Source organism: Berghia stephanieae, chromosome 8 (genome assembly GCF_034508935.2).
Source record: "Berghia stephanieae isolate SIO BIC M18660-M18661 chromosome 8, UCSD_Bste_1.3, whole genome shotgun sequence".
Taxonomy (NCBI): domain Eukaryota; kingdom Metazoa; phylum Mollusca; class Gastropoda; order Nudibranchia; family Aeolidiidae; genus Berghia; species Berghia stephanieae.
Window position 1 is genome coordinate 16,958,970 of NC_088367.1, and position 13,828 is coordinate 16,972,797.

General features: G+C 32.3%; 1 protein-coding gene across 1 annotated transcript in view; it reads right to left on the reverse strand.

Annotated features, from left to right (window-relative positions):
• LOC144978278 (uncharacterized) overlaps window positions 1–11,989 on the reverse strand; it is a 39,431-nt gene extending 27,442 nt beyond the window's left edge. Inside the window, exons 1-5 of the mRNA XM_078924124.1 lie at window positions 11,867–11,989; window positions 10,731–11,097; window positions 9,021–9,135; window positions 8,392–8,542; window positions 5,953–6,167 (exon numbers count right to left, since the gene is read on the reverse strand). Coding sequence (XP_078780250.1) covers window positions 5,953–6,167; window positions 8,392–8,542; window positions 9,021–9,135; window positions 10,731–10,968 — 719 coding nt within the window. The 5' untranslated portion in view covers window positions 10,969–11,097; window positions 11,867–11,989. The remainder of the gene's footprint in view (window positions 1–5,952; window positions 6,168–8,391; window positions 8,543–9,020; window positions 9,136–10,730; window positions 11,098–11,866) is intronic.
• Between the last annotated feature and the right edge of the window lie 1,839 nt (window positions 11,990–13,828).

Consider the following 13,828-nt stretch of genomic DNA (forward strand, 5'->3'; position numbering starts at 1 on the left):
AATTCACTTTGACGTGACAAGATGAGGGGGAAGACTTAAACAAATCTTCTGCTAGGCGGTCAAGGACCCGGCAAACAAAAAAGAGTCATCCCAGAAGAATGTATGTACTCCGCCACCAACTCAAATCATTTTTAACAAATCCCCAAAAAATCCCCAACAAAAAACAACAAAAACAAACAAACAAATCAACATTACTTTATATAGAGAATTTCCGGTTTCATCAACTCCCCGTATCTCCTCGCACGGTTAGAATTGTATCATGTGCAAGCAATCATAAAGTACAAATTGTCGCCTATTGATTGCCCTTTCTGTGTACTAATTTTCTTACCATAATATTCGTCACTGCCTTGAACCAGGTTTACATGTTTACACGTGAGTCGAGTAGAAAAATGTATTTACAATGCTCTACCGAACAACAATGTGCTGTTATAGATTCGGGCTTACGAGAACCTGAGTGTCTCCGTTAAACCAGTTAATTAATGTTAGATGGCAGTCGAGTGACATATGCATAATCATAAAAATATTATTGTAATGCAGTCCACGTCCGTCTGTTACGAAGGGGGACGTTTTGCGATCAGCACTGGCCACCCTCCGACATAACTTGAATTTGTTACACGATGAAACATCTCTATTTCATCTCAGCATTTTATCCAAGAGTAGAGATAAAGATTCCCGAGTGATATTGTTACCGATTTCTTGGTTCAAAAAGGTTAAATCTGCAGGTATAACCAGTGTAAGTAATTAATAGGACATGACGAAAGAAATTTGATAACAACATTTTAGGAATTAATAAAGTCCTTAGGTCTAGGTGCACAAATTAGCAAGCCTGACAACCGAACGCAATTATGGACCTGATTTACATGGTTGAAATGGACGATAATCTTTGTTCTAGCCCTAAGAACTTGATGCTGTTTCGTAAAGTTTGATTTTCTGCACAAAATTATGAATAGTATGTTCTTTTTGCTTCTGAGTTAAAGTGTAAAGAAATCAATTTTTGTGTTGAATAACTATGACATATTGGAAAAATCCTGAAAATGTTCGATAAGGAGAGAGTTAACAGATCTACAAATAAGTATACACTGAATTAGTTGTATATTTGACTTCTGAAACAACGGCAGAGATCTCTCGAATGTCATATATTTCTTTGGCACTCTAGGTCTAAATCCAAACCTAATACGTACCGTACTGTATCTAACAGCAATTAATGATGGATTATAGGTTAAACTATATTAGACTTGACCCTGCTCATGGAATATAGGTGGCCCAAAAAAGTAAAATCAATCTGCCTATTTTCTGTGTCAATGAATTAATAGAAAGACCTGACCATGTAAATGACCCAGTGGTGTGGAATGCTTTGTTAGACGTATGATCAACGGACTGTTTAAAAACCAACAGTCGTAAATTAAAAAATACTGATCAAAATAAACATTTCTGTTAAAATGAACAAAATGATAATAATACGAGGCTGATTTTAACAGGACGGACACATTTCAACCCCCCCCCCTCTCTCTCTCTCTCTCTCTCTCTCTCTCTCTCTCTCTCTCTCTCTCTCTCTCTCTCTCTCTCTCTCTCTCTATATATATATATATATATATATATATATATATATATATATATATATATATATGCATACATTTTTCTACCACGATATTCTAGTCTACATTAATGTTTCAGCCCTTTTTGTCGAACACTCTTTGTCCCAACAATATCGTGGTAAATCTCTTAAGAAAAATTCGCTCCATTTTTGTTATCAACATGTCGAGCACTTTTTGTACCCCATTTGTGGACACAGCATTGTAAAAATCAAACTCTTTGCGACTACTAACAAACTAACGACATGCATACATTTTCAGCTCACGAGTTTCAAACGGACAAAGGCGACCACCGAGTGGTTGATATCAGTACCAGCACACATGAGGTCGGTCCCCGATACAGTCAAAGTATTTTCTAACCACCCTCCACCCCCCCCCCCCCCCCCCGATGACACAGAAATGATTGGGTGGCTAGGTCTATTAGATATGTCGGAAAGTACTACAATAGAATAACGTCTTATCCAAGGGTAAAAATCACTCGTTACGGCTCATTAAAGCAACATAATATACAGGAATTAGCTCCACAGGGCTTGTGGCTATGAACGACTACATTTTTCAATAACTATGAATTCAATAGCATCCCAACAGTTTGTGAGAATCATGGTATTATAAGCTATATATTACGACGAAAAGGCGAAAATTAGAATTTCTAGGCCTCCATTTTTATCCTTTGATAAACCAAATAATAAATATAAGCTCACTACTGCAAAGGTAATACCAGGTTGCCTGAAATTGAGACACTAAAAGCATTGGAGTTTATGGGCATCATCATCATCATCATCATTCGTTTCATGTTTGCCAAAAGCAATAGTTGGCAGTGGTTAAATTTTAGAGTGTTAGAATTTGAAGCCGCTTGCGACAATCTTGGGTCATTTTAGCGCCTAATAGAAGGAAAATGGTGCACAATACAAACGGACATTAGGATAAATTCAGAGGTTAGTGACTAAAATACTCTTGGATTACGGGTGTCTAAGAAAAAAAAATTAAAACAAAGAAAACAAACAAACAAACAAATAAAACCAAAAAGATTAAAGCTAAAAATGAAACAAACTAGACACCCCCCCCCCACCAAATAAAAACAAACACAAATGAAAAACAAAAGAAGATTTGGGGAATAATTGTGACCAAACCGTCTCAAAATGATTTTATGTCGGAATAACTGAGCTCTGGAAATCGAATTCAAAGGCACGGATATTAAACTTGGCGTTCGTTTATTTGTTTTCAAGGGTTTTATGCACTTGCGATAAATTTAGTTCATTTCAGGGCCAGTCAAAAGGAAGAATATATTATAGTCAAAAAATTCTAGAATTACAAGTAAAGGAACCGAAGAAAAAGTAAAATAAAGGGGTCTGGTAGTTACGTCATGGGTCTGGTTCAAAATGGGGAGAGGGAGGTAGATTCCAAGAACACACGATCACATAGCTTGAGATTACCTAAAAGTCTCATCCGGAGACAAGCACAGGATGATGATGATGATGATAATAATAATAATAATAATAATAATAATAATAATAATAATAATAATAATAATAATAATAATAATTCTAAAAATAATAATAATAATAACAATAATAATAATAATAATAATAATAATAATAATAATAATAATAATAATAATAATAATAATAATAATAATAATAATTATAAAAATAATAATAATAATAACAATAATAATAATAATAATAATAATAATAATAATAATAATAATAAATAATAATAATAATAATAATAATAATAATATATTATTATTATTATTATTATTATTATATTATTATTATTATTATTATTATTATTATTATTATTATCATTATATGGCTTTTATAGATCGCCTTACCCAGTATCTCGACAAACTCAAAGCGCTTAACAGTAACATGACAACTTTCACTCAACCATACAACCACTCAAACATGCAGCATGAAACAAAGCAATATAATTCTACAGTGTTACAGATTAAAAAGAAACATTTTAAGATGATTTTAAAAAGAATTCTGTATCATTAGGGTCTCTGATATATCTTGGAAGGGAGTTCCAGATAAGGGGTGCCGAATATTCAAACGCATGTTCGTCAAATTTGCGAGTCATTTTTGGCTTCACAAGAATGTGACTATCAGACTTTGATCTGATTTCTGGATGGGACGTAGAATTTAAGCATGTCATTAATGCATCCAGGACAATCAGAGTGCAGTGATTTAAAAACAGATCTTATATTCTATACTTTTCTCAACGGGAAGCCAGTGGAATTCTCTTAACAAACCTGATGCAGATTGATTTCTCCTCTTTCTATAAATAAGCCTGACAGCATCGTTCTGGGCTACCTGAAGAGATCCCACTAAGAGGAACACACTCGAATGTTTACACAATAACATATCCAAAACAGAAAACAGATGAGTTACGATGAAAAAAAAAATCTCCCAAAACTAATACAAAAAAATGACTGTTTCCCACTCAGAAAAGGACTCCGGCAACGGCCAGGACAAAACCAAGCAATCCCATTCCAAGTCAAAGACAGAATTGAAAGCAACTTGGAAAACAGATATAAAGGGATAGCAGACAAAGCTAGTGACCTACTGCCCACCGAGGGAGGTCAAAAGACCCCACCCAGAAACTTGGTGTTGAAAATAAATAAAGTAATCGCAGATACTATTTAAAAAATTTTCAAGTGTAAGTGCACAAGAAAAAATTGACATGTGTGCTGATTTGGCACAAGCCTGTCGGATGTCGGAAAAATTCGAATTCCATATTATAACATGTCTGAAGAAAGGGACAATTTGTGGACAAAATGCAGTTTGAATTTTGTAATTATCTTAGTTAGGGCCGAAAATATCATAGAATTAGAGGTGACCTTATTCAAAATAGATTCGTGCACGGTTCTTACAATTGAATTATAATGATTTAAAAATCATTCCTTATGTTACAAACACTAGGAGAGATAAATTTTAAGATATTTGTTGAAAGATGTAATTCGTCTTTAAAGAAAAAAACCCAAATTTCAAAGAACTGGCAAATTGGAATAATTTAAAGTTTGAGACAGCAATATAAATCAATAAATATTTCAAAGAATGCCATTGATAAAGAACATGTTAACATACTATTTGATTTCGATGAATAATGTACCATGACATTTGCATTTTGTATTATGTTTAACTGAAACTCTCGAATGTATAAAGGTGGAAATGTCAAAAGAATATTAATAGCGAAAATTATACTACGAATCTTGACTATGATACTTATTTATGTGTATGATATTTTTATCATTTGAAACAATCATTATATACTCCAAATTCTCAAATTAACAATAAATGTCTTTATATAACTTTAAAAAATTGTATGCATGAAAGTTTCACAGAGCAATTAAAGATTTTTAAAGCAAATTAGCTCTGAAACAATACGATATTAATAATGATAATAATAATAATAATAATAATAATAATAATAATAATAATAATAATAATAATAATAATAATAATAATAATAATAAAAAAATAATAATAATAATAATAATAATAATAATAATAATAATAATAATAATAATAATAATAATAATAATAATAATAATAATAATGACATTTTTCAGCAAATACAGTAATGAAGTGAGACTTTATTAAAGTTAAAAAGGGACTTAACAAACATATATAACAAAATGAAGGCATGTGTGTTCATGAATGGCTTCCCTTGAATCAATAAGATGAAATTGTAAAACACTTATGACTTATCTATAATAATCAGTTTGACGGAATTTTTTTTTCTCCTTTTTCTGTGTAGTTGCAATGGTCAAATATGTGACCCACCGTCTCAAAATGGAATTATGCCAGAAATAATAGAACCCCTAAAAGTGAAATAAACTGATAATAAATAAACTGATCAGAAACAGGACCTTTGAGTTTTTTTGCAATACAAGAAATAGAATTTATTCTCGACCATAACAAAGAGAAAGTAACCCCAAGTTTTGAATTTGTTGAATTCAATTTTGAGCACCTACTCCATACCGACATAAAACCTCTTTGAGATAGTGGGTCAAATATATGGATTAACAATCTTTTTCACTTTAAAAAGAAATCCACAGTGTCTTTAGCAAGTCAGTTGCCATGCTAAACAAACCATGCTAGGGCAGCTACAATACACTGAGAAAACTTAAAGCACATTCAAACTATCCACAGTGTCAGAAAACAACTTATCTACTGATACAAAAATATGCATAAAGACGGAAAGATAGGCTATGAAATATCACGTGACATTCAACTGTTTTATATTTATATATTTGACTCCATATAGCCTGCTACGGAAATAATCAGTAACAATATTCTATATAAACATACATTTATTCTATCTTTAAAAAAAAATCTATTTTATTCCTACTTACTTTAATATGATTTGTGAGTCTTTCTTCCTCGACTGTAGGTACACTGAAAACACAGCATGTGATCGAGACGACCTTTGGTTGACTGTCGTCTCTGCTACTCGCCGGTTTGCCTGACCCTGCAGCAACAACATCTGGGCTACGTCCTCATTGGCTGCCAGGTGCACTGACAATCCTCGAAGGATACAACTCCCATTGGGGCCTTCAACAACAGTCACCTTAGAGGATGGGGTAGAGAGGAAAAATAATTTTTTAAAAAATTTAAAAAAAATTCCCTTTATTCATCCAATAGGGGAAGTTTGTCTCTAGGTTCTATTCCAAGGGAAGACTGGAATAACCCTGGTGTCAGCCACTGTGCAGCGAGGTGACTTGCTCAAGGCCACGCAGCGCAGCAGCGGGTGATCGAACTCGGTACCTTTCGGGTGCAAAGCAAAGACCGTACTGCTGAGCCACGCTGCCCCCTAAATGATAATAAAAATAAGAAACTGAATGTTTGGAATGCATAATTACTGACTTGTCTTGATGTATCAAAAGGTTTTAGAAATATGTTACAGAATGGACATTTATATGCCATATATGGCCAATTGTTTCGAAACAGTATTTTGTTGAAATAGTCCTGGTGCTTAAATTTTGTTTTAAGTTGAATGCAAAATTTGATTCAATCAAGGTAATTATTGCGAGATTGGGTTTCCTTTCTGAAATTCCAAAACAATAACATTTTCTTATTTCCATCTTTTTGGTTTAAATTCAATTTTTTTTCACCTAGTTTATCCTGAAGGAATACCAAAATGATAAAATGGGTCATACATTTTCTTTTATCTATACTACAGATATTCATTCCATAACATCTTTATATCATTGTATCTATAATTCATTCTGTGTAAACTGCCTGTGAGTACATGCAGATTTGGGTGCTTCATAATTCATTTTATTGCATGTTGATGCCATGCATTTAGGTAAAATACTCACAACATCAGACAATCAAATTACACATACCAACACACAAAACTGTGTGTAACCTTGAACGTTTATAGTCGGATGGATATAATTTAGTAAGAACTTATCACTAACAAGTTGTCTAAAAATAATGTCTAAGAGCTGAGTGATGTCATCTCATTCCTTCTATACAGTCCAAGCTAATTATGGTAATGCTGTTTTATTGGACCAGCTGGTTATTGGAACGATCTGTCTCTAACAGAATTTTTTCTATATAATGTCATGCCGTTAATCAGAACAAATGCTGATTAAGGAGAATGGGTACATTTAGTGATGTAAATGACTGCTTCCTTTTTGACAAACTTTCTGCGTTCATTAAAATTGTATGTTAAGTTGTCAAGCAACTATCAAAGAAGAAGTTGTGGTTTGTCTTTGATTTATATTGTGTGTCCAAAGGATATTGTATAATGGCAATCCCCTACGATATTACAGGTAACCATTAGATAATCGCTCATTCAGTTAAAATCTTTTGTCACAGCAACACGCATGTGATGCTGAATATTATGAAAAGCATGTGATTTTGAATATTATGAAAAACACAGCGCCCTATTTTGGTCAAAAACTAAAAAGAAGGTATGTATTACTAACGCTCTATATATTACAATTTCTCTTTTTGTTAAAATTGCTACTTCAGTCATTTGTGAATTCTTAACAGGCTGTTTCAATTATGAAGCCATGAATTGAATCAGTTAATTGGAACATTTCTTAATTGGAACAATATCTGTATAATGGTGCTGTTACAATTAACTCTCTCCTTACCAGCCATTTTCAGGATTTTCCCCAAAACTTCAGACCCAAGAAACACAAAAATATATTTTTTATCACTCAAACACAATAACAGTAAGTTCTTGCAATAAATAACGTCTTTAACAAAACATGCTCTACAACACACTGTTCATTTTCTTAAAATTTTATGACGTACAAGAGAAATTTGAATAAGAATAATGTTGGTTGTATCGTAACGAATGTGACGATTTTCCTATAGTTGGTAAGGAGAGGGTTAAGTGGCTTCAACTGTAGTATTATTATCAATAGCTGTACTTCTGCGTAAATGGTAGAAAAGATATCAACGATGCAACAAATGAGAGGTCAAAGGTATTTGAAGTGCAAAGTCTACTAATGAGTAAGACACCAAAATGCTTCCAAACAAACAAGGTCTGCACTAGATTGAGCACAACACATATGTGACCCCTCGTCTCAAAATGGTATTATATTATGTCGGGATGGACCAGATGCTAAAAAGTCAAAATTATGGTTAAACTGGTCAAAAATATAAAACGTTGGTATTTAGCACAGTAAAATATGATATTCCTTCTCCTCTATAAAGCAAATAAATTCAACTTAAGCATCATATTTCTGGCTACAAATTCCATTTTCAACATCTTAATCTTCCCGACTTAATACCGTTTTGAGACGAGGGGTCACATATACACCAGGAACACTCACTTTAGAGAATGGTAAAACAGGAAGCATAGTTCTGGATGCTGGGTTCAATAGATCGTAGGCAACCTCCTGATATATTTCTAGGAAGGACAAGTACACAGAAATGTGTTCATCTGTACGTTTTTCCAACTCCTCATATATCATGGAAAGTGCTCTGAAATTAAACAAATCAAACAAAAAAATATATTGATGCTTTAAAAGAATATAAATATTATGAAAAGAAATGGAACGATATAAATAAATAGATAAGTAAACAATAAATAAATAATGGCATATATTTTGCATCTTCACACTATTTCATTTATTACCCCTGCGAGCTATAGAAGGAATGAAATTGACTTCACTCATCTCTTTGTCATTGTTTTAACCAGTCATTTTTATGAGAAATTCTCACTAAATTCTATCAATCAGACTATAAATGTTCACGGCTACATGTGGTTTTAGGTGTTGGTACGTTATATCGGAGTGATTTTGAATAAATGCCCAGCATTAATAGTAAACCAAATTAACCGTAAATAAATTAAAGAATTGGAAGCTTATATTCAATGTTCAAATAAAAATGTGAAAGTGATGTCATTCATGCCAGATCCTGTCACTTTTATTACAATATGCTTCTCTATATCAAAAGTTACCTTGTAGCAAGACCTCTAGACTGATAACGACAGGAATTGCCTTCCACGGTGTATGTTTTACCTGTACCTGTCTGGCCATATGCAAAAATAGTACCATTGAAGCCAGTTAGGAAGTCTGAAAAAATAGTGAAAGAAATTCATCGCTATCAGAAGCTTGCACATGAGATCAATTAACTGAATGTAAGGGAAACAACCATTTTAAAAATGCAAATGTGTATCTTATTTCAGTAGTTGTGCATCTTTACATCAAAAGCTGTTGATTACATTGCCTTACAAAGAATTGATGTGGCAGGTTGGAAAGAAGTGTATTGCTTGTTTTGTTTAATATATTATTGATGTAATAGAGGGACAGCGTGGCTCAGCGGTACGGTCTTCGCTTCGTACCCGAAAGGTACCGAGTTCGACTACCCGCCGCGTTGTGTGGCCTTGAGCAAGTCACCTAGCCTTAGCTCACTTTGCGGCGCTGCACTGCGGCTGACGCCTGGGTTATTCCAGTCTTCCCTTGGAATAGACCCTAAAGAAAAATTTCCCCTTAGGGATGAATAAAGGGAATTTATTTTATTTATTATTATTTTTATTATTCAAATAGTAAAGATATGATAAAGACGTCAATTACAATTTGATAATCAGTATAATTTGTGATAACAATAAATAAAAAGTGATGATAAAGAATGTATCGGTTTGATTGCAAAATACATAATAAACATCAAATAACTATAAACAAAGACAGGTATCATTATTTACAAGTTTTGGGGGAATTATTTTACTTGTTTTATTATTATTATTATCATCATATTATTTTTATTATTATCATCATCATTATTATTATCATCATTATTATTATTATTATCATTACCATCATCATCATCATCATTATTATTATTATCATTATTATTATTATTTATTATTATTATTATTATTATTATTATTATTATTATTATTATTATTATTATTATTACAGTTGATTCTGGTTAACCACACACCCTCGGTTGTTCAGATTAGTGTGTTGATTAAGCGGAGTATGCAACTAAGCGGAGAAGCTAATAATGGCATTAAAGCACCAACTTTCATTTGCCATTCATGTAGGACCTACCCCTCTGAGTTTTCTACGGGGTTGGTACTGTTATGCTCAAAATATTAGACTCATTAGAAGGGTACTTTTTTTTTGTTTCTTTTTAATTTGGTTAGTTCGTATTTTTTGGGGATTTTTTTGTTGTTTTTGAATATAAAATGATCTTATTCATATGATTCGTTCTGTCACCTTTTCTCCAAGGGAGGTGCATAAACACGGTGTGTTAACTTGCACTTTGAACGGAGGTATAAACAAATGCCACCTATTTAATCTATTATTATTAACATTATTATATTATTATTATTATTATTATTATTATTATTATTATTATTATTATTATTATTATTATTATTATTTATTACTGTCGTCATCATCACCATTATTATTATTATTATTATTATTATTATTATTATTATTATTATTATTATTATTATTATTATTATTATTATTATTATTAATATTATTATATTATTATTATTATTATTATTATTATTATTATTATTATCATTATTACTATCATCATCATCATCATCATCATCATTATTATTATTATTATTATTATTATTATTATTATTATTATTATTATTATTATTATTATTACTATTGTTATAATCATCATCAAACTCAAAAATTCTTACTTTTAATTATATCCTTGGCAACATCATCAAACACATCCTCCTGTGTGGCCTCTGGGGTAAAGATGTTATCAAAAGTGACATCATATGTTGCTGAGCTGCGGTTCAAGGGGGTCCCAGCCATTTGCAAGCTGTCTTTTCCATCTGGGACCTGGATTGTCAGCACGTTTTTTGACACAGCAAAATTTTCATTTGGCTTCTTCTGGGGTTTAAGCCGGGCGTACGTTTTAATATGTGCCATGATGACTAATGATGTGAATGTAACAGGGATTCTGGTTTCAGTTTTAAATGGCTTACACTATTTCTCTCATTCTTTATTTTATTTTTTTTTTCATTGGCGAACATCTCTTTTGTCTCAAGTTTGGTGTAGCTTGAATTATATGAAAAAGAAGAAGAATACACACAAAATTATTTCACATAAAAATCATAATATGAATCAGAATCTGTAGGTAACGCGAATTTACTATTAATAAGAAGTATGGGCAACGAAAGTGAGAGAATAGAATTTTACATTAAAGATAAATACTCATGGGGATATTTTTGTTTGATTTAATATAATTATGATATGTTTTTAGTGGGATGTTATCTTTGAAACTTATCAGACTGGAACTTTATCCATTTCTTACATATTTTGCTCTCCAAGAGAAAATTTTTATACACTTCCATATGATTATGTCTGTTGTCAGCTAATTATAATATTCTCCTCCACCACCTTCTTCTTCTCCTCATTTAGGAGACTCTTGCAACTCTCTCGCCCACTGCACATTTTTTTTTCTTACAGTACAGTCAGAGTTGCATACTGCATACGTTCACACTTTTTTCTGCCAGACTACATTTACTGCGCTATTTATTTGACTCCAATCACCGTCCGTAAATGTCCGTTAAGTATTCAACATCGACGTTTTGAAATATTCATTACAAGGTAAACGATAAACACAACATACATGCACAATCCTGCGCATCAAAAATATGGACCCGGTCTCTAGAGTCATGTTGTTGTTGGACTGAGTCTGAACTGACTGGTAAGCAGTGATATTAAAGAAAAATATACTGAAACAAAGGGAATAAAATCAACCATTTGAATTAAATATAAGCGGACTCAACAAGTTAACATTGCCTTTCTATTAAAATCATCATACCAGTTGCCAAATTTTGCGATATTTGACGAGTTCATCCCCAGCACTGCTCTTGAAAATTAGAGTAGTTTACCTTCGCCATCTTGTTTCTAACCAACCCGAGATGCATCAGTCATTCTTGAAAGTGACTCCACACCTACAAGCCGTACGATGACGATGTTCCCGTGGATATTACCATGATTGCTGTTTTAGTTTTTGTTGTTGTTGTTGTTGTTGTTGTTGTTGTTGTTGGTATTGTTGTTGCTGATGCTGTTTTTGTCATTCGTATCATTATTATTAGAGTTTTACGGATGATAGGAATATAATTATGTTAATAATTAATTTTAAAGATTAACTTATCAGAATTCGAAATCCAAAAAGTACCTATGTAGCTAAAAAATCCTAGAGCATGATTGATATCTACACTAAATTAAATTTGTTTTCTTCTCAATCAGGCTCACCCCCAAAATAATACCGTTTGAGACTGATGGTAAAAAAAATCAGCTAATTCCGATTTAACCACTCATTAAATTTTTTTTTTCCCGAAATGTCATACCTACCCGGACCCGACACAAAACTTTATTTTTTTACACTCAAATTAAAGAGCAACACGTGTATGCCATAAATAATTTTATGGAGCAAAACATGTTTTACAACACCGCTCTAAGTTATTATAAATAAAACAAGGATGTTTCATAACATTTGTGATGTATAAATCAAATCTGAATAAGAAAAGTGTTGGTTGTACCGTGTCGAAATATGACGTATTTTCCTGTAGTTGTTAATGAGAGGGTTAAGTCGTAACCGCGTTTAGATATAAGACAAAAATAAACTCAATCACTGCACAACTTATGGTACTTATCAGGACTCTGATGTATCCCACAAATAAATGATCCCGGGTCAATACTTTTATTCTTATCCTTATCGCAATTCTTGAAACCGAGATAAGTCCTCCACTAACGACCACTAAATGGTTGCTTGGTAAATGAAATATCGCTTTAGGTTTTCATGGGTTTAAGACCAATGTCTAGAATCCTATGGTTGAGACTCACATCTGACTTATGCCGACAGAATACCCTTATTTCATTTTGGTGACACATTTTTTTCTCTTCAAATATAAATTAGATTAGATGACACCTGGGACTTCAAGTAGTGTTCCATCTCCTTTCCTTTTCTTAATTTGATCTCCTCCTCCTCCTCCTCCTCCTCCTCCTCCTCCTCTTCCTCCTCCTCCTCCTCTTCTTCTTCTTCTTCTTCTTCTTCTTCTTCTTCTTCTTTCTTCTCTCTTCTTCTTCTTCTTCTTCTTCTTCTCTCTTCTTCTTCTTCTTCTTCTTCTTCTTCTTCTTCTTCTTCTTCTTCTTCTTCTTCTTCTTCTTCTTCTTCTTCTTCTTCTTCTTCTTCTTCTTCTTCTTCTTCTTCTTCTTCTTCTTCTTCTCTTCTTCTCTTCTTCTTCTTCTTCTTCTTCTTCTTCTTCTTCTTCTTCTTCTTCTTTCTTCTTCTTCTTCTTCTTTCTTCTTCTTCTTCTTCTTCTTCCTTCTTCTCTTCTTCTTCTTCTTCTTCTTTCTTCTTCTTCTTCTTCTTCTCTTCGTCGCATGAAACTTCTGCAGGAGTCAATAGTAATTCGAATATATATATATATATATATATATATATATATATATATATATATATATATATATATATATATATATATATATAATATATATATATATTCATACACATATATATATTGTTTAATAAGTTGGATGCCATGCTTAAGGATCGAAATTTGAAGTAAAATTTTTTTAGGCAAGATTATAACTGTGTTTACACTATATAAACACACACGCATTCTGCACTTTTACAATGGTTTGTGGCCTCATCATTTGCAGACTCCATAAAGAGTATTTGATTAATATCCAAATATGCCCGTATAGTCACTCGCCGAAATTACAGAAGAAAAAAAAAAGATCTTTAATGTATGTGCACATTGTTCATCGAGCGTAG